The sequence below is a fragment of the Stegastes partitus genome, unplaced genomic scaffold, assembly GCF_000690725.1.
Source record: "Stegastes partitus isolate 25-593 unplaced genomic scaffold, Stegastes_partitus-1.0.2 Scaffold19, whole genome shotgun sequence".
In the NCBI taxonomy this organism is placed as follows: Eukaryota; Metazoa; Chordata; class Actinopteri; family Pomacentridae; genus Stegastes; species Stegastes partitus.
This window is the reverse complement of record NW_007577750.1, coordinates 984,311-1,011,263: the sequence shown is the minus strand read 5'-3', so window position 1 is coordinate 1,011,263 and position 26,953 is coordinate 984,311. Positions and strand designations below refer to the sequence as shown.

General features: G+C 39.0%; 2 protein-coding genes across 2 annotated transcripts; one reads left to right on the top strand and one right to left on the bottom strand.

Moving 5' to 3' along the window:
• Positions 1-443: 443 nt before the first annotated feature.
• On the bottom strand, positions 444-16,494 carry dync1li2 (dynein, cytoplasmic 1, light intermediate chain 2). Its single transcript, XM_008292816.1, has 13 exons — positions 16,364-16,494; positions 15,557-15,630; positions 14,966-15,082; positions 14,609-14,839; positions 9,418-9,581; positions 7,952-8,045; positions 7,641-7,776; positions 7,302-7,413; positions 7,102-7,161; positions 6,465-6,509; positions 6,204-6,321; positions 4,908-5,036; positions 444-4,003 (listed from the first exon to the last, which is right to left on the bottom strand). The coding sequence occupies exons 1-13, from the start codon at positions 16,447-16,449 to the stop codon at positions 3,891-3,893; spliced, it is 1,479 nt and encodes a 492-aa protein (XP_008291038.1). The 5' UTR covers positions 16,450-16,494; the 3' UTR covers positions 444-3,890.
• A 4,853-nt stretch (positions 16,495-21,347) lies between these two features.
• LOC103365376 (fibrous sheath CABYR-binding protein) lies at positions 21,348-26,465 on the top strand. The gene is made up of 2 exons (XM_008292805.1): positions 21,348-21,498; positions 24,112-26,465. Exon 2 carries the CDS (start codon positions 24,120-24,122, stop codon positions 25,920-25,922), a length of 1,803 nt encoding a protein of 600 aa, XP_008291027.1. The 5' UTR covers positions 21,348-21,498; positions 24,112-24,119; the 3' UTR covers positions 25,923-26,465.
• The last annotated feature ends 488 nt before the right edge of the window (positions 26,466-26,953 follow it).

Here is a 26,953-nt window from a genome sequence, read left to right as displayed (position 1 = left end):
TCCAAGTGCTTAAAATTGGAAATGCTGGGCATCTACAAAAACTTTGCTTGAATACGCAGGTTTACCTATATGAAATGCTATGGCTCAGCTCAACCAATAAAATGAACAGTGGCTTGAGAGACTCTGGAGCAGCAGGATGGATGGAGACAGTACACGTTAGGTGACGACACTATGGAGGAAATTAAACAAGAATGACTCAGTTAAAAACAAGGACTATTCTGTTGAAACAATAAAATTGTACACAGCTAATGCAGTTCTGGTGGAAAAATGTGAAAATCAGCGTTAAATCTTTTAAATTGCGGTCACAGTTGTAAACATTTAGCAAATGCATGTTGCTGTGCAAACAACTGGTCATATATTATATTTGTAATTTAACTCTGTAAAATGTTACATTCTAGCAAAACAATCTAATTTTGTCCAGACACAAACAGTCCACAAAAAGGTTGGATTCTTGGTTTTATTGAAGCCAGGGGTCCGATAAACATTTTCCTTATCTTTGTCGGCATAAGAAGCTAGAATCCACATGGCAGCTTAGAGGCTACAGAATTGTATTGAAGACAATCAAACTTCTGAATTAATCCAGGACACACACACACAAAAAATGCAGCCAGCCATGTGCTTACAATGTTCTTGATATCCTGACTAGGTAAGGAAGGACTGGAAGCAGAAGCTCATAGTCTCATATAGATGCAGACTGTCGATAGTGGTCGAAGGCAATTCAGTTAGGATGTGAAAGGCCAGTTGTTTTCAACTGACATTTGAGTACAAAAGTTACATCAGTTCATTATTTCATCTTGGGAGCAGCATCCAATCTTCACAAAGAGCGAGTGCAACTTTGAACCAAGCAGCATTAGAGCACTTCATTCCACTCAGCTAAGGGCCAAATTTAACAAGTGTGGCCGTGTGTTATCAACAGAAACTGGGGCGGTCAGTCAGGTTACAGTGACATTTCAAAATTCTTTTAAAAAGATATTTTCAATGACCAAGATCACTTTTTGAAAACAAAGACAAAAACATGCTTAAAGTGGGATGTAAACACAAATAAAGAGGGCAAATCATGAGCAAAAGGACAAACCTGAAAATGAATGGACATTTATTTGGTTTATCTACTTTAAGATGTCCCAAAAACATCCATATAAAAAGATGTAATGACAATTATTACAGGAGGATTGATATTAACTATACAATGTCGCCTAAAGAAAGGAGATATTCCATAGTTAACCACCACGGGCACCTCCCACAACTTCAGCAGCAAATGCAGATAAATAATGCAGTTTTTCTGTGTATGTTAACTTCTTGTTTCATGACTAAATGCTCTAAAAAGGCAAAGGCAAAAAAGAAAAAAAAAATGCATTCTGTAGCTTTAATTGTCGCAAAAAAGGAATTAATATAAGTCGAAGGAAAAGTGCTTATTTCAACCTGTGGCGGTGCTGCTCCTGGCTGTTCTTAATTTGTGCTTCATCCACTTCGGCAACAGACCCTCAGGTGCACATTCCACCCAGTCACGAAAAATAAGGAAAAAATAAAAACAAGAGCTTCATTGTAATCAAAGTAAATCCAGAATAGTTGTGTAGCATCACTCTGACAATGCATGAAGCATACTGTACACGAATACGGTCTTGTTGTTATTCCCTTACAGAGCAAACGTCGAAAAACAAACAAAAAAAGACACAAAACCCTATTTGCAGAGCATTTGTAGACAAGTTTAGAAAATTTGCCATAAGTTACTGTAACCAAATTAGGGTTGGGTTTTTTTTGTTGGTTTGTTTTCTTTTTCTCTCGCTGCTTCCCTAAAGTCCACACATGTTTGAGTAGAAGAGGCCATTCCTACCATTTTATAGGGTGTTCTTTAAAAAACAAAAAAGACTTTTATAGGCAGGTCTGATGTTTGGAATGCAAGGGCTCTATGCAAGAGTGGGACAAACATGGCCGCTGGTTAATCTTTATCTAATGACTATCAACTAGAAATGCAGAAAATAGCAACTAATATGCATCTTTGGTTCTGTGTTCCAATTCACTCCAGTTTTCTTTTTTTTTTTGCTATTATTTGAATAGTAAATAGCTGCTCTCCTCACACTTGCCATTAATTCTGTAAAAGCTACTGAAATACACTAACCGTAGGATTAAGCAGGGCCTTGCATACAGACCTAACATGTACACTTAATTTTGATTATGGTGTCATGAAACCATAAGTATTAATACAGGTTACTTGATATGGTACAGTATAATTGCTTCAATTACAAAATAATAGAAATGACATAAGACAATTAAGCAACCCCTTAAGGACACACAAATTAATTAGGAGCATTCCTGTGAAGGCCAGGGGCCTAGTGTGACAAACTGTTAGCTGTACATTGAAGGCAAAGGTTTTCATTTTAAATGGGCACTAAAAAGGGCCAGACAAAGAAAAAAAAAAAAAAAGACCTGACTGGACAAACAGGGATGTGTTTCTACAGCTACTTCATGTAGAAACTGGGAATGTAGAAACTGATGTGCGAAGTAAAGTGAACACGAGAAACCAAAGGAGGACAATTCTGTCAAAGACTGAAGGATACAATATCTGATTTTGTTAAAACCACAGCAAATAATTGTTTTTGTTTTGGCTGCAAGTGAGTGGTTTCAACCACAGTGAGTCTGGGGGACTAAAAAAAGTTCCATTGTGTGGTTTCTTCTTAATATCAGCAGCCTTTACAGTTTGTATGAAGGCATTCAATCGCACTATTAACTCGGCCACAGAAATCTTATTTCTGAAAAATAAAAGACCACAGGCTTGTTGTACATTAACAAAAATGTAAAACGAAATAAATTATTTGGATGACAAGAAATGGACAAAAAACCTTTTAACCAATGGTGCTACAGTGCATTTCCTCTTGCGCAGACAAGCACCTCTACTATGACACAAACAGCTAACTGTGCGAGGCACTTAGGAGTTATAGTAGGAAAGATGCTGCCCAAACCCCTCCCCAAATATACACACCTGTAGCTAAAGAAGCGATTCTGTTGCAACCTCTAAGCTTGTCAAATCCCAACCAGTCTCACTAAGTCAAAGAGGCTATCTTAAGAATTTGGACAGAAATGCATTTTGTACAAAATCAAGTTAACCTGAAGTGTTTTTTTGTATGTATGTATGTATATTTACAGAATCCTTCGAGATGTCTAGGGCGAATGATATGATGTGCTATCAGCTATCTGGACATGTCATATTAGTGTCATGATGTCAGTGGCATTTTAACATGTTACGTGATACAGATGAACATTTCCTTTAACCAACAAATGGTGCACAAAATAAAATAAAAAGGAGGAACTTTGTATAAATACATCAGTCTCATATCCAAGGTTTTTTTTTGTTGTTGTTGTTTTTTTTACATACTACATATGTTTGCAAGTATTTTAATTACTATTCTCAATGATTACATTTAATGTTTAAAGAACTTTCCAATCACAACCAAATTCCTTCCATGAGATAAGCTGAACCGGAGGCCACAGGACAATATATAATCACTCTTTAAATCCATGAGGAGAGTGTTCTACCCCAGAGACTGGGGGGTCCACAGCCCAGCACATTAGGCTGGCTGCTGGGGAGTGTGCACACATTTCCATAAACTGACATCCCTCACAAAATAACATTTACAGTGGAAGAGAGGACAGAAACAAAGCCAAGCCTTCAGCACATGCCATCTTAACACCTCCATCTCTGCAACCACTCTCTTCCCATCTCACCAAAACATCTGATAGCATCTGAAACTCATTTGGTGAAACCACTGTGTGTTGACGGATATAGGCGTTGGGAATTTGGTCAATTTTTTTTTTTTTTTTTTTTTTATGCTCACATGTACATATATTTTTCCAGAGTATTAACGCAGTGGACGATGCAGCTGTTTTTGTTGCCTTCACGCTTCGTTCTCTGTTGGCGGTGGTATGTTGTTAGCTGAAACCATGGAGTCTTGTTTGCGAGTCATCCTGTCCAACTCAGCCTGGACATCAGTCAAACCCGGCTTCTGCCCTTGGAAAAAAGACAGGAGACAAAGCCCAAAAGTAATCTCCTGTAGCTTCTGCGTATGCGCGTTCATGAATAATAGTTTTCAATGTCCAGCAAGCAAATGGATAATTGGGGGGGGGGGGGGGGGGGGGGGGGGGGTATGAGTTCCCATGCTGGTGACTGGCTGCCACAGTTAACACACATGCAAAACTAATCATCAGACAAAGGCAACATGTACTCATGCGTTATCCTTTCTGCTGGGTCTCAGATGTTAATGCTGCTCAGTGCTGGAACAGAAAGTGCGCCAGTGGTCTCAGGCTGATTGAGTTATGCAATGCTTTCTTCAACGTTTCACTGGGTACATTTTTTGACTTTATTATATCTACCGAATATAACACAGTATTTACAAAACGTGCTGAAGGTAAAAAAAATAAATAACTGTTGACATGCACAACAGCTGAGGTTACTGAAGTAAAATAATTAGTTGAGCGAGAGAGCAGTGTGATATGGCATGGTGTGAGAGACATTAGTTTCATGAGGGCACTTGTGATGGGTGGTTTGGTGCATACAGGCCTGTCACAAGCTTCCTCAGCTGTCAGAAGGTCAGTCAAAGCAGACAACTTTGCTTTTTCTCCTGCTTTAACCTTCTCACTCAGGCTGTAGAGATAAAACTCCAGACAGCAAAATGGTCCACAGCCTCTAACAACAGAAGTCCCTGTTCCTAGCTCATTTTATTGTCAGAGTGCACACAGTCCATTTTCTGGCATAGATATAAATGTACCAGCTGCTTAAGTGAACAATAATCCTTCATAATTGCTCTAGTAAAAGGACAACTGCTAACCTATAAGAAAGAAGGTTGTAAATAAAAACTGGAGGCCATTGTTTTCGCTAAGATCAGAGATGCAAGCACTGGCATTAAAAGTTGTACCTGTTTTCTTGGCGGATCCTTGCACTCCAGCTCCAACCGCACCAGTTCCTGGGCTCCCTGGGGCTCCAGTCTTTTTACTCAACAGACTGTTGAAGAAGTTAGCCAGCACTCCCTCGTTGGCAGCCCCCGCTGTAGTACAAACACAAAAAGAAATGTAAAAAACGGTCAAAGAAAACTGGATTGCAAAAAGTTGTTTAAATACAAAGAAAACATAGTGAAAAGTTTAAACAGAGTAAAAACAAGCCATAAAATAATATGATTATTATACTTCAACTCCAAAAGAAACATCAGCTTTAAAAGGTATATCGTCACATAAATAAATAAATTTGAATAAAGCCAAAATTGCACAATGTATCTTCCCCAGAAAATACAGAGAATCATTGTATGTACAACTTGTGACTTCTCATTCTCAAATCAAATCTGAGGTTAAAATAATGATGGTTGATCAAATTTAATTTATTCTACATCTCTTATTTAAAAAAAGAATAAAAATGAAATAAAAAATCATGAAACAAGTTCTGTAAAAAAACTAAACGTTGTGAGCACTGAGCCATTAGTGACTGCGGTGCGACCAACAGTCATGTGACAATTCAGGAAATTTTTGGCTGAACCAGGCAGAGTTATAGGTTGTGTTCACACAGATCAGATAGGAGACAAACACAGAAACAAATTAAAAAGCATAAGTAGTTTAACTATCTATAGTATACAGAGCTGCCATTCTTTCTCAGTATTGATAACTCCTGGGGGCATTTGGAAAAATGTTGGACATGTTGATTTTCAAGTTTTTTAAATTTTTGTAAAATAAATCATCAGAGAAAATCATCTTTCACTTTTTTTTTTTTTTCCTCGTTCTCGTGATATGTGGCATTTGTGCTACAAAAAAAGAGATTTTTAGGTTCTCTCTACTTCTAGCAATGGTTGTGGTGTTTCCATAAAGGGGCAAGAAAAAATTGTCCAAAAAGAGTAACAATATGACAGGAGCAAAAAATCTCCAGAAACTACTTGGTTAATGAATAAATACTTAAGCTTAAGGGTGAACTATTTTTCCAGTGTTACCTCTAGGGGGTAGTAATGGACCATTTAAGGAAAAGGGAGCTCATATTACAACCAAAAGACAAAAGGTAAGTGGAAAAGAAATGTGACAGAAACTGTTTTGTGAGAGGTTCGAATGCTGATTTCAATGTTTGATTAAAATGAATGCTGAATTGAGCCCCTGGGACAAACTTGCCAAACTGGGATGCACTGGAGTGCAAAAAACGATTCTCAGTAATCAGGCATGAAAACAACCTTGCTTACCTTTCATATTAGGGTCAGGCTTTTTGACTGCAGCCATTGGTGAGCCGCTGGTTACAGCTGGTTGGATGGTGCGACCCGCAGGCCTGGGAGATCCTGAGGTTGTTCGTCCTGGAGACTCCTGAAACACAGAAAACAAGCAGGAGTGTGGTCACAAAAATTGCTTGCTTTGTCAATTCAAAACAAAAAGAATAAGTGCAAAGTCAAATTAATAAATCCATCCATTACTATGATTCCATGTTTGAGGGACCTCAAGACACTTACTGTTGCTCCTCTTGTTGGTGTGGCTGGCTGCTTTGCTAACAAAGACTGTAGGGGAAAAAAGTAAATATTGACATGTGGTTTATGATTTCAACACCATTAATCCAACACCCATCTTTATACTGTTAATCTAATTCTGAAAACCTGCACACTGTAAGCAGGATAGCTGGGAGAATGGCAGGCAATGCAGATGAAAGTACAGGAAACTTCATAGGGAGAAACCTAAAATACTGAACAGTCCTCTAACCTGAAAAGCTGAAGCTTCAGTTCAGTTATTTTTTTATTTTTTTCTTCAAAGATTGCTTCCCCAGTTTATTTTTCCACAAAATGGGAAGTAAGGCTAATGTGGGAGTTACAGATATCCACCAGCACATGGGTGCAGTGCATACATTTGTTCAAAAGTGAAATGGAAGTTCAGGATAACTACAAAAATGTTAGACCACCCCAAAGTGGCCCTAACAGCGAGCAGTAATAAAATCCTTTTTGACATTTCTTCCTGATGCAGATTTTAAAAAAAATCCCTGCTTACAACTTTACTTTCTCATTCTATACAGCTTGATCAGAGCATGACATTGCCTTCAAAATTAAAACTCTAGATTAAAATCAGAAATTGAAAAATAATAAACAGGTTGACATATACCTGTTGCTTCATCAGGAATACCTGCTCATCCTCTGCACTTATCTCTTTATCATGAACCAACTGTGAAGAAGAGCAAAGGGGGAAAAAATCCATTAAAGAAGAGTAGAATGTGGAATATTAATGGCAATAAGTTCTGAAATTCTTAAAGCTGCAACATCAACGTTCAAGTTTCCATTCTGTCCATATTTGCGTTGCTGTACCTTTCGTACTGGAGGCTTCGTGATAAAATCTTCAAATGGATCTTCTGGCCTGACTGTTGTGAAGTTTTCATGCAAAATCCCAATTTTCTTCTCATTATCCCAGCCAGATGGACTACAAAGCAAGGAAAACACTGATCAGCTGCAGCAGATGTAATAACATTCTGTTGTGGATACAGCTTTCCTATTTCTTTGGCATAAAAATAAGAATTTATTTTGTGGTGTGCCACAACATCTGAAAGAAAGATGGCAGTTAACATTGTTTGGCAGCAGCATTACCTAAATGTCTTCAATGCGCCACTATTTTTTGGGACTGGTGCAAAACAAAAAAAATCCACTTACATGAACACTGCATCTTTCTCCACCACTAAGGCAGGTGTGACGAACTGAAAGTCATACATCTTATGTACTATATATTTGTAAAGCAGATCCAGGTTCTTCTCCTCTTTGACTGACGTATAGATCAGTCCAGCGCCAACTGTTTAATTAAGTTAGGGCAGCAACTGCTGGAGTGATGATATATTTGGTAGATTGATAATAAAAGGGCTACACAAAAAAACTAAAGCATGGCCCATTTCCATTTTAACAGTCCCTGTTATAAGTACAATGACCACTGTGATATAATTACAAACCATTATGTGTTAAAAGGATACACTGTAAGCAAAATCGCCGGATGTAGGACTGGATGAAATCGAAGTGCTCCTCTCTGTAGTCATGCTCCTTCTCTAGTACGCTGACTGCATCACACTGAAGAAGGAACGATTAAAAGAGGGAAACAGATAAATATTTTAGTGCCACGGACAATTAAATGTCTACACTGTCCGGGAGAGACACAGGTGCAACGCACACGGATACACTGCCTATGAGGGCTTTTATGTTCCATGTGCTGTTTTTTTCCACACCTCGTGAAACATAAATCTCATAAAGCAAATAATAACATCACAACATTTAACAAACCAATTGTTTTGTTGCCGTTTCTGATATTAAATCTGCCTTTTGACACCTAACTGGTAGGCCAATGAAAGTCCACAAAGCTGGTTTAGAGGACAATGACAGCTGATAAGGTAGGACGTGGTGTGGAGTTGAAGGATGGACCTGGCGTGGGGGTATTATTGCAGATTAGCTAACGGGAAGGTCTGACAAGAGATTTTCATGTGTTGTCTGCTGTATCTTTTGTTATGGCTTGAAAGGAGCATGGGGGCAACAGAGATTAACAAAAACAATTTCACTTTTTTTTTCAAAGTGTATTGCATAGATAAAGTGATAAAAGGCAAATAATATTATTGTACAGAGGCATTTTATGCCAAGCTGAGTAGTTTCTCTCTAACAAGGGCACCATAAAAGTATCGACAATAAAACTGCCACCATTTTCTAGCATGTGAGGCTCTGTTGATGGCTACACTGTGCCTTTTAGCACTGTTCTTGGCCTGGGGGGCTAACAAGTAAGCACAACAGCAGCTTTTTGTTAGTAGATACTGCCTCTCTAAGCACGATCATAAAAATAAAACCATACACAAAAGTTAACACAAATGTATGAGGGGAGAAAGAATTGATTCTATATAAGGTCTGAGCCCAAATGTGTTTGCCATGGTGGCAACTCAAGAACCCATTAGATGAAACCAGAAGTGAGAATGACTGTCAGGGAGTTAAAAACGCATTCTTTGCCCATTTATGTCAGACAATGCAGGCCTTAGTTGAAGGAGGCACTTATAATACTTAGTTATTGCAAAAGCTACATTATAAATTTATACACCGAGACAGTGACTACAGGTGCCTAAAAACACATGATCTGAAAGAGGTTCTGGAAAACAGACCCCGGAAGCCAGAGGCTCGGACATTAACTAGAAGGAAAGTATATCCTAGACTTTTTCTGAGAATGTTATCAAACTCATAGCATTTTTAGGAGCCATGAGTTTAATTCTTTCAAGTCTTTCGGCACATGGATGGACTATTGGGTTATCTAATTTAGCAACTGTCCCACTTCAGACAAGAGTACTTACAAAAACTAGCTTTGACAGATTTCTAGCAACACCAAACCATTAGCTGTCACGATATAGATGTCATAGCTTCAAATACAACACAGTATTTTTTTCAGTTTTGGACCTTAGGAATCACTTACCTTTGTGCAAACTATTAGCACTGGAATGCCCAGGTTGTGCGTGAGTGTGTTGTCCCCAAGTGGTAGCACAATGGCCTCGTCTTCCCCTGCTGTTGGGGCCCTTCGCTGTGGAGAGGATGGGGTGGCATCCTCTGGTTCTGTGTACTCCTGGAAAGCTTTGACCACTAAGAGAAAGACAAATAAGAAGAAGATTAGTGTATTTATACCTCTGCCACACCCTTTGTCTTCACTTCTCAACAACCACGCTTGGTCTGAGTTACCATGGTCACAGGATTATTCATCTTTTTTTTCCCATGCCATTGCTGCCTCAATTAAAGTTCTTGTGGTGTGTTTTTAGTTTCTCTGTAGATTCCATATAAAATTTTTGAGGTACCCATAATCTTTGATGGTACCTTTGGTTAATATCTTAAGTCACTTCTAGTCTCTGGTACACCCTGATACAGAACTATATGCCTGGTTTTATAGAGCAGTTTTAATTGTTCTGCACAGTCTCATACTATGCCCCTGAGATTCGATTACAGGGTCAACAAAAATAAATGCCACTTAACAGGCATAATAAAATACAGCTTTTTTGTGTGCATACAACAAGTCATTCCTTTGTGTGTGTATTGTTGTATAATTGAGAGAAAACATAAATACGTTACAATTCTTTGCATAAAAAATGTGAAAGGTGGCATAAGATAAATAAATGGCATCCTTCACTTTTTTTTGTTGTGCTGCCCCAGCTGTCCAGACAAAGCTGCAGTGTGAGGAGGTGGTAGTGGTGTGGGGAGGGGTTATATGCAGGAAACTTTGGCCTCCTTCCTCAGGAGCTTTGAGAATGCAGTTGGAGACAGTCCACAAAGCCAGACTGACTTGCCGTTTTGAGTCAGCTCCTTTACTTTCAGAAATGGGATTTTAAGCATTGGACAAGAACTGGTGATATAAGTAATTTAAAAGAGAACCCTTTTTGGGATACAGGAGTACACAAATCCAGTGCAGCATATGCACAAACAGGCTAAAGTATGTGTATTAAGGCACAGGGACAGTAACTACATGTAGATTTAATACCATCTCAAAAGAAAATTCATGAAAACTCCGGCTATTTTTAACAGAACTTAATTTGACAGAAAAAATCTGAAACTGATGGCCTCTAAAAATCAGTCAGACCTTTATCTTATTCTTTCTAGTCCATAGGCTTGAAGCTACACAAGATGTATGCTAGACCTAAGCATAGCATAAAACTAGTAAATTTATTGAATAAAAACACAGACAAGAAACCAGACCAAATTGGCATTGATCAAAACAACAATATTCACTTTACTGACAATGTTTTCGATAGAATAAACATGTCTTTTGAAAGGTCAGAAAAACCATAATACATCAGAAAATAGGAGCAGCTATGAGTTAAAAAAAAAAAAAAACAAACAAAAAAAAAACATTCCTCCAAAATGTTTCTTCCATGCAATCTTTTCAACATGCCGTCACCACCACTGCAGTGTCTAAGGATGCAGTAGATTGCTCTCATGGTGTGTGCAGCTTGAATGAATACTTTGATACGTTTGTTTTTGCCATGCTTTTAAACCAACAGTTGGTTAGTGTTCAATGCAAAAAAAGAGTGACTGTGCCTAGACTGTCACTTTAAAATAAAAACGAAAGAGACAAAGACAGACAGACTTTGTCCCTACATATCTGTTTCGCAAACAAAGGTGAGGTCAAAATGCTTTAATGCTCATAATTTGGGACTTCTCAGCATAAAACTATAACTAAAAGTGCTTTTTTTTTTAGTCAACAAATTTTCACCTTAGAATTATAAAGTTTTATCTGACATTTTTGGCAAAATTGAGTTATTTACATTTTCTGATTCTTGGACACATTATCTATACAATACTATGTGTTTTTTTAAAAATATATAATTTTTTTTAGCTTTTAATTAACAAAAACAGATAGTTCTATCTGTGATTTCCACTCTAAACTGAGTGTTATAAAGTTCTATCTGTGTTGGCCAACCAGAACACAGAATATACAACAATCACATTAATGCTTGCAGCTACGTAGCCAACTACCATGACCTGACAGTTAATGGCAGCTTTCTGTCACCAAAATGTCTCAAAGAAGTTTAAAAAAAAAAAGAGACTAAGAGTTCAAGAAGTCCTAAGTGAGATTTTTCAAGACAGCAGCAAAAGGAAGAGGTAAGATATTTTTCCTATTTGTGTGGGGGTTTTTTTTTATTGTTTAAAAGTTAAAAACTACCATTAGCCTATTTAGCCAAGTTAGCTAGCTTAGCTAATCTTACTTCTGTAGCTTTGTTTAATTATTTTGATTGATTAAGCAACTGAATTTGATGTCTATGATTATGAAATAAATGCCCAACAACACTATTACAACTATAAGTCAATGTGTATTGAATTTATTATGTTATTAATTAGTTTACGTAGTTATTGATTTAATGTAGCCCATCACTCTTCATACTTTTACTATACTACACCTATTGTTAAATTGTTGATCTGATTGTTCTGCTGTTTTGTGATTGTAACAAATTGTAATATTGACCATTTTGTGAACATTTTTTTCTTCTACTTAATTCACTGTTTACATTAAATCTGAGTTAGATAACAAGTTCAATTGTTATCTTACTGTTAATTGTTTTTGTTGTATATTTGTGATGAACTACACTTATAAACAGGACTTAAACCTGTAGAGCCCTTTGGGCAGTGTTCATAATATCATAAAAAAGCAAAATAATTACATTAACTTTTGACCTATTTTTGAAATTTTCATTTGATTCACACATGGTTCTATTCAAAGTTAGACCTGACGATCTGGAGAGCAAAAATAATTAGCTATTATTCAAGTTTAATACTGACTAAGGTCATTTACACTAACATAATTATCGTTGATCTGAAAGATTTAACCGAAGCATAATTGGCCATTTCTAATGATAAATGAAAAAAAATAAAAACTGGGAAATGCACTTTAATGTTAAAAAAAAGTTGTTTGTTAAAAATTATTTGAGTTCTGGAGCACAAGATATTGTTTTTAACGTGTTCTGCAGATAGAACTTTATAATTCCAAATGAAATGGGCCTTTTCAGAATTAGAAAGTTCTATCTGCAAAACACCCACTTCCAAAACTCCCCCTTATAAATTTTCAAATAATTTCAAATTACACATTTAGACTCTCTTTAGTATGCCTATAGTTCTCAAGTATTAACACAATTTAATGTTCATTTCATTCTGACTATATGAGCAGTCAAAACTTTAAATGTAAATATCTCAAAACTACCGAGAATGCAGATAGAACTATATAATTCTAAGGTGACGAAATGTCAAACAAGCAAAACTGGTTTACTTAGCATTTTAAGCTTAACCCAAGTTTTGCACAAGTCTCCAGCTGTTTACTAGCCAGTAACACTGGCTCAAAATACAACAGTCAATATGTCTTCCTGCACACCATTCTCAATAAGTGTAGTTAAAAACAATCCCTGTCTTGTCACAGAAACCACTGAGTGAAATATTTCTCATTTCAACATGCAGCTGAGCAGCGGTTGGCTGATCCTATAATTTGACTTGAGACGACACCAGCAGCCAACCTACTTCGGTTACAGCACAGCAGGAGTCAGAATGTCCGGCCCACTGACTGAATTCAGACCAACTGAGTTTACGTCCCTTCCTTTCCCTGACGCTGCCGTTGGAGGGGAGGGAACTATGATGCAAGACGCTTGCAAGACTCCCTGGACAAAAGCCACTAACACACACTTCCAGTCTGTCAGGCTGTCTCTCTCACTTAAACATTCATGTCTGCAAATACATAATCTGACTAGGTCTAAACAATCTGCTACTGACATCACAACTGCCATGCTGAAAAACACTTTATCTGGATGCCATGTCTGAGCTAAACTAGAAGACTGACTATGTCTATGGGTGGGGTCAAAAAGACAAAGTAGAAGAAACCCTGGATAAAAATCTGGCAAACAGAATTAAAGTTCAGCTTAAAAAACTGAGAACAAAAACCTGTGAAGACTCACAAAAAACCCTGCTACAAACAATGCAACTGCATTTTTTTTAAGGAAACAAAGACTCAAGTTAAAATCTGCTGAATACAAGGTATTAATTCCAGACAGTGTTTCCTATCTGCTGCATTGTATAGGTTAATGCTAAGTACACCTAACCAATACAGCTACTTGAACTGAATAAGATCACTGAGACAATTTCAACCATGGACCAATTCAAAGTCATTACAGTCACTTAAATTAAGCATGCTTTAGTCATCACTTGTACAACAGCTTCCCTTTTCTTTTTCACGTTTGCCACCAGACTAATATACATGTTAACACTTGCCACTGTGCTGGCATGTTATATGTGGAGAATATTTCAAGTTGAACAATTTGACATATTCATGAAAAGTTATTTTACCCTTTTAAGAGCAACAGCACTCAAACTGGAAGCTTGCAAGAACCTTCTGCAAAACCCTGCAGGACAAACTAACTTGTCTGAAAAGCAACCATCTTTCCAAAGACAAAGAACAGTTCATAAGTGAAACATGACCAGTTCTAAAATTAACAGGAAAGCAACATCTGAGTGCATCACACTCATTGATTTGCACAACTTGCCTCTAGCCAGAACACACAGCTGAGGATCATGGGCCTCTCTGATGACCCAGCATCATCCATGGCAATGTGTAATGTTATACATTGCTTGCCTTCCAAGCAACGCAGCAACCAATCTCTCCTTTTTCCCAGCAGACAAGTCAGCAAGGAGCCTGGCTCTTATTATGCAAGACTCCCATTGCATGCAGCCTGTAATGCTTCAGGCACCTTTGCTGAGTGCCTTTTTAACCCTCTCGTCAGATAGTCAATTCAACAAAATGTATGCATTACATGTGTGCATTTACGTCCCAGATTTTAGCATTTTTAGTCATAAAGAAAAATTACTACTTTGAAACAAATCAGCACCTTATAACAGCTTTCAATCTGATTTAACAAAACAAACACACGTTTGAATTTACACAAGTTTCCACCTTTCATAGCATTTGAACTCAGTTACTATTCCGCAAATCAAATCCAATTTAACATTCAGTCTTAGTACTTTCATGTTTGCTTTCCATTACAAATGTGCAACCAGGGAGGAGGCTGGTAATGGTACTACAGGATGTAAGGTTACTACTAAGTGCCAATGGGTTTGATTGTCCAGCTAGATAAACCATTACTTACTCTTCTGCTCCATTTCTCTCATATCCTCTGGAGGAATCCTGAGTTTGTCCACATGGTCACGAAGCACACTGGCCCACTTCTGCAGTGACTCCATTATGGTCCAGGGCCGTGACATATCCACAACAAACACAGCTAGACAGTCAGGTAGCGACTGAGGTGTGACAGCAAACTTAAGAAGGCCTTTGTGATATAGGTCCCCATCCAGGATCCATACATTACAGCGAGTAAGGTCTGCAAAGGAATAAAACAAATTACTAATTAGATACAAGAAATACAATTACTGTTTTTAGACATTGTTCATTTGTAAAGGCCACTGCTGTTAAAAGACCACAGATAATCTGCAGCAGGTAAACTCACCATCCCTGTCCTCATCATGGACACTTAAGTACAGATACTCCAGTCCCCTCCCTTTCTTGTTGTGATCAGCTCCTTGAAGTTTGGCCATGAGTGTTGTTTTTCCCGATCCATCCTCACCTGCAAGACATTGTATACATAAAGCATGACATCATTTATTATCAATAATGGACATGGTGACATTGATAAATACAGACAATTTTAAATAATAATTAAAATAAAACTCCTCACTTTATCTCTATTTCTATGAGAAAAAGCACATCTAGACTTCACAATCTGTCATTTTAAATTCACAAAAGACTGCAATATCTAACACAAATTTTCTTGGGAAAAAAGCAGGGCTTCACAGTTTTCTCGCACAGAGCCCATTCAAATAAATACGATCCCACCAAAGAAAACTTCCCTGCATTTTATGTTTGCTATGTCTCAGTTTCAAAAGTGTGGGAAGTGCAGACTGAAAAATCGGTTTAAATGTGCAATCAGTAGCTTTTGTGAGTTCAGTTTGGTTTTGCCCCACAGTCCCCTCAGGGTTGACAATCACAAATACACTGCAGAAGTGGAGATTTTCACACAGGTGGCGTAAACAATACTCACCAAATACCAGGATGTTTTTTCCTGATGGTAACTTTGAACTCGATCTTGTTGAAACTTCACTCAGTATTGAGGACCTACAAGAATAAACAAGACAAAAAAGTAGAAGTTAGATAGACTGCCAGGTGGCACACTGACAGCTTCTTGTCTGCTATCAAAACAGCAGCTGGTCAGCTAACGTTGCACATCTTAACTTTATTGACTACAATTATTGCACTGTTTAAGCTAGCCCAGAAAGAAGCCCACGACAACACACATACACAAAAACAGGAAATGATAAACTCCACTGACCGGTGCGCTAGAAACAAGTAGTTAAAGACAAGAATTTATGAAAGCTGACAAGTTGACGCCCCACAACAGTAAAACCTCTGAAGATATGAGTGTTATTTTTCTGCACATTTCGTTTTGTCGGTTAAGGTGAGCTAGCTTGTTAACGTTCCTGTTAGCTTGCTGTACTCCTCATAAAAAAAGGGCTAACTAGTATTTAGCTCTTGACATGAACTATCAAACCCCCTGATGATATAAAAGCTCTCTGGAAATCTGACACGTCCCACACGATTTATTGCACGAGCAAAACTCGCCACAAATAGCAATAATCGTTCTCGTTGCGGGGTTAGCTACACAGCCCAGTTAGCTGACGTCTGCTAACACAAGTGACCGCTCAGCTTCAGTTATGCTAATGTTCTTGCTAGCCGGGCCGGTGTTTGAGAGGCAGCAGCCGGCAGTGACAAAGCAGAACCAATGGCGGCTGTGCTTCCCCGAGAAGGGTCTCAGTAGGTGTGAAGTCGTCAAAAGAACAGCAGGACTTGCCAAAGGTTTTGTCCTTCTTCCTCTTCGTTGTTGTTGTCGCCTGAACCGGCTGCGCCCGGGAGCTGTTTCTCCAGAACGGGAGCCATCTTCTCTTCCGACAACCACAAAGGCAAGGCCCTGCTGCTTGGCCACCACTAGCACCGCCTTCATCCAAGTGGCCAAGGGTGCGTTACGTTCGTTCACCGCCACGCCGCGCCCAGACACGGTGTGCGCCTCAGAGTACAAAATGTTATTATTAATCGATTTAGCAGTGTTTGTGAAAAAGAAATAATGTATCTTCTACAGCAACAGTTGAATATATGTGAAAAAAAATGACACAAATTCGCTGTTTTTATTGTTCAAACACGAGGTCAAGCATCAAGCAGCACCGCTGGCCATATCCCAATAAGTGATGTCATTGCAGTTTTTTTTTTCTTTTAACAGCTGATAATGAGTACTGTGATATCAGTAATGGGCCTGTGGCAAACATATTTACAGGTTTAACTCTGTTTCAAGTGTGATTTAGTGTGAATTTAACCTCTGATTCTGAATCAAGATCAGCCCACGCAAGTATAGCCAATTTTCAGTCAAATTATTCACATTATTTGGGGCTTACATAAAGCTCATTTGTACTTTTGCTAACATTGTCAACATGCAGGTAAAAGTAAGAAAACGGACTTTGTGTTGGTGTTGTGGTTGCCCAACAGGCCATAGATGCAGCTGAACAAACATCCATTCAATATCTATCACATTATCATAGGTCACCAGCTATTGCACAGAGTTGGAGCAAAATGAGTCTGATAATATAAACTTAACCAGTTTCTTTGGACATTTAATATTTAAATTTAATTAGGACTACGCACCATGCAATGCCTTTTCCAAAGAAGGTACTGTATGATGCCTCCTCATTTAATAACAGATTTTTCATGCACTTTGTATATTTGATATAGCCATGTCATGCCAACATCTTTGCAGCAAATACATTTGTAAATGTAACAGAAATTAATTCTACCTAGTTTGCTGTGTGGAAAGTTTAAAGTTTCTCAAAAAACAAAAACAAAAAAAAAACAAGTTCTCTTCTCCTTTCCTACATCATACTTGAAATAAACCATTTTGGGATGCATTTACTACTTTATTTAGTTTCCTTTCCAAGAAGGTTTTTATATTACAAACTGTTTTAGCAGAAATTCATGAAGATGACTCAAGCTTTTGTTCTGCTAAAAGATTTAATACACACTCCAACTTGCACAAGTCTACATAAAATGTACTTTGTTGTCCCTAGGGGGAATACATTGAACACAGAGTACACACACTAGTCTTAAGACCTAACCCCAACACACATGCACACACACACACACACACACACACACACACACACACACACAAATATATATATATATATATATATGAGCATCAGTAATGTTGTAAAATAATACATGTCCAGTAGATGGTGCTATTCATGCTCCCCTGAAAACTGAAAGTGGAGAAATCTGTTGTCCCTTTAAAACTTCTATTGAAGAAATTTGAGAGCAAACCTGCCTTTTCACTGTTTTATTGTGTGAATGTACAACTATGTCTTAATTAAACTGATTATGAAGAATTAGATATTGTTATAATATCCAAAACATGTCATCCCAACCTCTTCGAAAAGCACAATTATGAGAAGGAGGTAAAAAGGCCTTTGTCATCGATGGTATTTTCATTTGTCATAGGAGGAAAAATGGCCAGTAAGAGCACACAGACCCCTGGTATTATACATGCTGCTTACTGGCATACTTTATTTAATCACAATACTAAATATCCATCCATTATCTATACACCGCTTAGTCGCGGGGGGCCTGGAGCCTATACCAACCATCTTAGGGCGAAGGCAGGGGACACCCTGGACAGGTCACCAGTCTATCACAGGGCCACACTTAGAGACAGACAACCAAGCACACTTACATTCACACCTATGGGCAATTTAGAATTGCCATTTAACCTCAACATGTTTTTTAACTGTGTGGGAGGAAGCCGGAGAACCTGGAGAGAACCCACGCTTCACGGGGAGAACATGCAAACTCCACGCAGAAAGATCCCGGTGCCCCCACCGGGACACGAACCGGCGACCTTCTTGCTGCAAGGCAACAGTGCTATACTAAATATCACATAGCCAAAACTGACAGTATTTGGGTCAATCTAGCATCTGTGCATGACTGGGTTAACTATATTCAGTACCAATGGGTGGAAAATAAATAGTGTGACCAACCATTTCCACAATAATGTAGAGCAGCTATGATATGAATGTGAAAGAAATAATAAGAGAAAAATATGTGCTGCACAGTCATCTCCTAATTTTGCCAAATAAATCTAGACTCTAGTGAAGAGCCGTTAAATTATGTCTGTGTGCCAACTCCTTTATAGGCTACATTCTCAAAATCATCCATTACATAGTTTCAAGTAGGTTATTTCACATGTTTTTTTAGTGAGTTGTGCAGTGCTCACAAAACAATATATCATAGAGGTTGTAAATTCCAAAATCCGCACATTTTATTGTGTTTAATCTTATTTTTGTCACTTAATTTATATTAAAAGTAGTGACAAATACTAATCTGCATACCTTTCTGTCACTAGGAACTGCACACAAGCCCAGCAGTTTGCCACATTCCTGTACACAAACACACATTCTGGTAATGAGCTACTGATCTGCAGCAAGTTGTAGCCCCCAACACCTGTTTCTTTACTTTTCATTGTTTTTGTTGCCATGTCAATGTAGGTCAACTGGACCCAGAGATGCAGACAGATGAGCTTTGGACATTAACACAGTAACTCTGCGGGATTTTCCAAGACCTCCCTGTGTGTCTTTGAGTCCTGTCTATGTGGAGTGGAGTGGTTGGCTTGGATGGTGGTTATACTCCTGGGAGTGCATTCCTGAGCTTTTGCATCATGTGAAAGTCAGCCTTTGCTGCCCCTTTGTCACAGTTTAGCTCCACTGCCAGCAGGGAAAACAAACAAGATCGATCAAATTTTCCTCTTTTCTGACAAAAGTATTGCTTTGTGTAGTTAGGAAAACTTCAAAACAGAGCATTTTTTTTCATGCGATTCAATAAATTGGTATAACAACACTGAGTACATAACAGAAATGTGCTTCTTGAATCTTTCTGTAGCAGTCGTTTTAAAAAATAATGTCTTATATTCTTGTCTTTTTTTGTTGGAATTTACACCGAAGGAATCAGGAACATTTAATTTCTCACTGACAGACATGACATGGTTTTGATGAAAAACTTTTTAACTATGTACCAAGATACATAGAAATTTGCAAACAACAAACAAACAAACAAACAAACAAAAAAAGCCCAAAAACAACAACAACAACAACAAAGACTATAAAATGCTGTCTTTGTAACATCTGAAGTGTTGCATTTGTGTGGCATTATTATGTCATTTCCCAACAAGGTTTCTCCATTATTGTAGGTGCTGTGCTGTGCTATCAGCTCTTATAACAGGAGAGGGAGCTGTCTCCTCATTAAAAGACTTTCTGTTTGGGTTTAATTCTGAAAAATATTTTTTGATTTTTTGTAAGATACCTACATGGGAACAATAAAAGGGTCAAATTTAAAAAAAAAAACTAATAATAATAAAGAAAAGGGGAAAAAAAGTCCCTCTGAACATGTATCCAGTAGTGAACACATTAAAAAAATCTGCTGTTTTGCATTAAAAAAAAAACTATACAATAAAACATCAATAAAATGCATCCATTACATGCATTAAGATACCTTTCCTGCTGTGATATAACAAACCTTGATATACATATGTCAAACAATCACTCCTCTTTTAAGTGAAACTAAAAATCAACTTCCTCCTGGCCTAATCTGGGACAAACCAACCTGTTTGGCAGCTTTTCAAGTCATTTGAGACAAAATAGCAGGTTGGGCAATTTTCAGTGATGCAAGCAAATCGCCAGTCCAATTGTTATGTAAACTCCAGTATCATTCTTCCAGTTTCACTGAAAGAAACTATAAAGAAAAACGTGTTTGTCTGAACTGTCACGCAAAGACCCACTGTCACCTTTCTTTACAAAGGAAAGGAAATGTGAGTCCTTTTTTGTTTGGTTGCGTGTGTTCCTGCAGCTTAGATAAAACTACAGCTGTACGTTACTGTTCATTTTGTTGTAGAAAGATTGAAAGTCCTCACTGCAATGTGAATTCTGTCTTTATCAGATCAATACACAGCCATCAGAACTTTTCAGGTGCCTGGTATGTCAGCGGCATGCTGCTTCTGTAAAATCTTCCAAAGCTGACAACATGTTTATCTGGAAGGAGCAGCTGTTGAATTTCATTAAGTCTCACTCAGACCCACTGTGTCCCATTAACACTTGGAAGCCAAATAGCAAAGAGGCGCAGTGCTTCACAATAATTTACAATATTCAAAGTAAACATCTGATTCTTTTTTCTTTTTTTTTCATCCTCAAACAAGAGTAGCAACCTTATTTTGATACACATGAACACTCCACACACTCCGTTTCTCTCTGTTCATAACATGATTATGGTTATTATTTATTTAGAATCCCTTTAAGCATTTTATTTTTTTTCATGATTACACATGATGAGCATGCTTGTGATATTGCTGAAAAACAAGAGAAGACAAAAAAAAAAAAAAAAAAAAAAACCCATCAAGGAATCACTTGAATCAATGATGCTCAAGTGCTCTTACTGACATAATGCCGCTTATGCATAATTTATATTACAGCAATACTCCTTTGGGAGAGAAGGGGAGGGGGACCACAAACATGACTTCCTTTAGAATTGTATTTGAGCAAAAGGGGGAAAATGCAATGTTAGAAAGTGTAACAATATGTGGTGGTCCTTTCATAATCACCCTCAGCCCCCCCAGATGTATTTCTACGGAACTGAAATATGCGCTGGAGTGGGTATGTGAGGCAGAGGAGGGGTTAAAGACTGGGGAGGGTGTAGATCGCAGAGCGTACAGTAGTGGGGTTGGCTGGATTGTGATAGCGACAGATGTCTAGAAAACTGTGAGAGGCACTCCTCGGTTACAACACAGTCTGCAGCTCGAAGAGCAGGGGCGGAATCTGCAGCTGTCAGTCTCAAGGTTTACCTCCATTATCACATCCAGCCGGAGATTGGAGAACAACTGATCCCTCTCTAGAAACACAGGTCGGTTGGTTTATTGTTAATTTTTTTATATTTTTTATTTTATTTATTTATTTGTGTGTGTGTGTGTGCGCGCGCGCGCAATTGGAACATGCATGTAGTGTGGGTTGTGCGTGCGTTCCAGGTAGAAAGAAAGATGAAAAGAAAGAAAGAAAAGTGAAAGAGGATGCCGCTGATTCGCAGTTTGCCTATTGTTCTCTCTCCTTGCCTTTCTCCTCTTGTGAAATTTTACATTTAAATGCTGGAATTATAAAGAAAATATTTTCTAATTTCCCAGTTTGCACTGGTTACTCAGTGGTCTCTGAGGCAATAGCGCGCCTTTGAAAATTGGCGATCAAAAATCTCCCCAGATTACGCAAAGAAAGCCCCAAAACAAAGTTGAGATAGAAGTAACACGTCGTGGGAGCGAATTTTCTTTGGTTTGCGACGTTTTCGATTGCTTGTGAAGAAGAAAAAAGAAAGAGAGAGAGAGAGAAAAAGGGCAGCAGAGAAGCAGGGTGAGTTGGGTGGGTTGAAATGGGGGATGGAGACCCCTCTGCTGCCTGTATCACTTATAGCCATTGTGGGCCTACAGTTGAATTCGGCTGCATAGTAGGCTGCAGTCTACACTATAGTACAGCTCAGCGTCGGTGTTGGCTGCCAACTTAGCCCAGCCCATTACTTTTGTCAGTGAGGAGCTACTGGTGAGGAATCCCCATCCTTTGTTACCGGCCGGCACATGCTGCCGCACATTTGTCTCCTTCATCCCTCTAATTCTACCGTCAAAAACGGTGCCTAGGCTGCTGTTTGACTTTTACATCCGCTTATAAATTGGCTTTGACGTCGCTGTCATATTTTAAAGTCGTGATTTGATGGTAAAATGTTAAGTTTTTTTACTCAAGCAGTTTTTTTTTTTTTTTTTGGCGTTGTCTGATTGGGAGGCCGGAGAGGCACCCAGAAGGGTTTGGTGAGAAAAAGGCGAATTCAGAATCAGCTAGGAGCAAAAGTGTAATTATTTAGAAGAAGGTCCGACAGCAGATTTAAATAGATGTTACTATAAAAGCAGGTGCAACTGCGTTTTTTTTGTTCTTCTCCAAACAGGCAGCTTAGTAGACTGTAAATGGGTGCATGGATATGCAGCCTATCCGTGCCTGGTTTGTGGCGCATCCTGTCTTGATTGCCCCATTGCAGCACTATGGACAGTTCCCGGATGGTTTGTACCTGTGCCCTCATGATGCCCTGCATGGTGAATGTAGTGCTTGAGGCACTTTTAATACATCCAGAAAAGAAAAAAATAAAACAACATCAACACAAAAACCTCAAACCCAGCCTATCATGCATAGTATTGTAGGACAACCAAATGATGAGACTGTGGCATTCAAAACAAATGTAAAAAACGTCTATCATCTGTGCCAGATCATAATGTTTAAGGACTGTCGTTTGGATAGTTTATATTCAAACAGGCTGATTTGTTCAGAGTTCACAGAAATATATTTACTAACTTAAAGTTGAACTTCCAGTTCTCTGTTCTTTCACGGAAGTTGCACTCTTTGGCAATCGTTGCACCACACTTCCTCTACAACCACAACACAGGGCCACTTTATCCCAGAGAACTATGTCTATAGTTCATATGTGCTCCATTCACAGAATGTGTCAATGTGCATGCTGACATTGTTTTTTTTGCACTGATTTGCAGTTCGTACAGTCGATTCAATTTTGTACGCTACAGGCTCTGAAAGGTTTCTGTTTGTTGAGAAATTCATTACCATGCATACTTTCTTGCCAGTCATACTGTCAGAGCAATAGTTGTGCATCTACATCATAGACATTCAACTCAGGCTTGTGGGCACATTTGGCACTGGACCTTCCCAGACATTCCTGAAAGGGTAGAGAGTCTGTGGGGTTGTTGGATCTCAGTAAGGTTCCCATGCATTAACATTTGTTTTCTAGCCAAACTGTGTTTGGCAGAGAACTGTCTCCTAACTGAAATTTTGGTTCACTTCGAGACAAGAGACCTCTCTATTGAAGTGAAAACTGTTTTACATTTGAAGCATATATGTTGAGGCCCTGCTGCATTTTATTCTAACATGTAATCAATACTTGCATCACCACGACTCACTTGAATGTAATCTGTTAAATCTCCATCAGTTTTGCACAAAACTGACATTTCATCAGAAATACCACATATATTCTTTTTAGATATAATACATTTGTGTATGTTATTTGCTTTGCCTTTCTACTATATTTGACAGAAAAAGAAATATTAATAGACAAAGTATGACAAAACGCATACCTGTTGTTCACACAATTAAACTTTAACTGCCTGCTATGACCTCAATAAACATACACACGTGTAAATGAAGAATATAACTTCTGTGCTCGAGTGGCATACTGGCATCAGTGTTTACCACAAATGTTGCCTCAGATCAAGATTATTGTGGCTTTTAAACCAGCTGCCTGAGTCCTTTAAGAAAGGAATGTGCATGTTTTCTTTGCATTGACATGGGTTTTGTCTGACATTCCAAAGACATGTAGATCAGGCCAACTGGAAACTTGAACATATATTGCCATTTTCCTAAACACCTTTTCATGATTAAAAACAAAATCGGAAATAAACAATATCTGTTTTTTTCTTAGGAGACATCATGGGAGGCAAACTGAGCAGGAAAAGGAAAGGATATGATGTGAGCGACCCCAAAGACAAGAAGGATGAGACCGCAGCAACACCTGCTGGCGCAGAAGAGTCTGCCAAAGTGGAAGATGGAGCCCCATCCACAGCAGTGGCAGCAGTAACTGAAGCTGCAAAAGCTCCAGAAGAACCCAAATCTGTATCTCCAGAAGAACTGGCTCCTGTAGTTACAGAGGAGGCTGCTCCTAAACAGGAATCAGCAGTAGAGGAACCAGCACCAGTAGCTGAAGAACCAGTTGCAGCAGCAGTGGAAGCTCCTGCAGTCGCACAGGAACCAACTGCAGCTGTGGAAGCAGCTCCTGTAATGGAAGAAAAAGCTGCAGCAGCAGAGGAAGCAGTGCCAGTAGTAGAAGAACCAGTGGTAGCAGCAGTGGAAACAGCTTCAGTCGAAGAAGAACCAGTTGCAACAGCAGTAGAAGCAGCTCCAGTTGCACAGGAACCAGCTGCAGCAGTGGAAGCAGCTCCTGTTGTAGAAGAAAAGGCTGCAGCAGCAGAGGAACCAGTTGCAGCAGCAGAGGAACCAGCTCCAGAAATAGAAGAGCCAGTTGTTGTAGCAGAGGAATCTGCTCCAGCAGTAGAAGTAGTACAGGAAAAAGTTCCAGTAGAGCTCTCCGTGACCACAGCAGAAACAGAGGAAACCTCTGCTCCGGCTCCAGAACAAGCTGTTCCAGTTGAAGTTGAACCTGAGTCTGCACCTCCAACTGAGGAACCCCATGTAGAAGAACCTGCTGCAGCTGTCGAATCAGTGCCAGAACCAGAAGCTTTTGTAGGCAGCACAGACGCAGCACCTGTGGACCAAGAGCCAGAGCCAGAGTCGGAGCCGGAGCCTGTACCAGAGACTGTTACTGAGCCTGAACCCACTGTGGAGGAGACAGTTGGGGCTGCTGCTGCCTCCGAACCTGAGCCAGTGGCTGAGACAACAATGATGCCAGTGCTGGAGTCAGCCACCAAACCAGAGCCAACCATAGAGGCAGAGCCTAAACAAGAACCAGAGCAAGCATCAGAGACCAAGGCAGAGCCAGAGAAAGAAGCAGAGCCAGAGCCAGAACTAAAACAGGAACCCAAGCCAGAGTCAGTGAAAGCGCCCGAGCCAGAACCTGAGCCAGAGCAAGCTCCAGAGGCAGAGCTCCAGCAATCAGCAGAGCCAGAACCTGAGCAAGATGCTGAGGCAATGAAACCTCCAGCAGAAGAACAAGTAGAAGAAACTGAACCAAAACCAGCGGTAGCCACATCTGACATTACTGAACTCGGGACTGTGGAAGCAGAAGCATGTGAGGTCTTGGAGGCTGCACCAGAGGGCATCTCGACTGAAGCCTCCAGCACCGAGACAGCAGCTGAGCTGGAAGCGCCAGAACCTGTCCCTGAGATTGTCGTCTCAGGTTCTGTCTCTGCCAATGAAATTACAGCTGAACCAGAAAAGGCAGCTGAAGCCTCTGTGGAAGAGGTGCCTTGCCCAGAGCCTGAGGTAGAGACCAAGATGGAAAATGGAGAACTAGAAAGCCCTTCTCTTACAGAGGATGCAGCTGAAGTCGATGCACCACCAGCTGTAAATGGAGAGTGCAGAGATCCTACTGCTGCCGTGGCCACACAGGCAGAGGAATGTGTTAATGGAAATGAAAAGCCAGAGGAGACGCCTATCAAGCAGATTGACTTTGAACTGAAAAAGGACGTGAACTTGAGTGGGGACATCCAGGAAGTTCCCGATGCAGTCTCAGACATGGTGGAGGGTCTCAGCACTGAAGTCACCCAGGCAGTCTGAACAGAAGACATCTTTCAAATCAGTGTGAATTCAGTTTAATATCCCCAATGGTTCACGAAAGCTATCAAGGTATCACAAACATGGCTAGGCTTTCTGAAATACTGTAACCACTGCAATGTCTTTAGTGGTAACTCAGGCAAAAGGATGTTTTCTCTTGAGTAACCAAAAATGAAACGCAACCACTTGAGGATAGAAAGTGACAGACCGAGATTGATAGTAAGTGTGATGAAAGTACAGAGAAGAAACAGACAGTGAAGCTGGACAGCATGGCAAAAAAAAAAAAATATGGACAGTAAATACGACATTAAGGAATGAAATGAATAAATCTGTCTGTGTGTGAAGCCGAATAATATTACAAAGTGGTTTACTGGAAAAACATTCATTATTAGTATATTATTTGATTTAGAATTTCATATATCCTTTCTATTACTATATGCAGAGACATGACAAGTGTTTTGGCCTTTTATAATAATGGTACCTGTGAGAACTTAATTTTAAACTGATTGTTCAGAATAGAGAATAAAAAGAGATTGTTATAGTCTACGGTGATCTTATTTTCTTTTTCTTCTCTCAGCTTTAAGTGTGTCACAATTGTGTGTAGCACTGGGTTCATACAATGTGTTGTACTTTAAGCTGTGGATCAGTTTCTCTGATTAATGAATTAGTCAGTTTTAAACCCTTAATGTAGATTTACCTGTTTTGTTAATAAGTAAAGAACCACAACTAGCTTTTATGTTGTCAAAATCATTTTAATCTTCACTGTTTAATATGGGCTTGAGCTAATTCATTCTAACACTGAATGAAACAGACATACTCAAGCTTTTTTATAGGGTCCTACGTTTTTATGGATTCAAATCTAATTTGCTTTTATGAACATGTCATCAGACGAAAATATTCTAGATGTCTTGTCCATTTTCAATATGTTGCCTAAACTATTTGCTATTGTTAGAAACTTTGGATCTGCACTAGAATTTAGAATTAGAATTTAAATTCATAGTATAAGTTTGTATGGACTAAGTCACCAGAAGTTA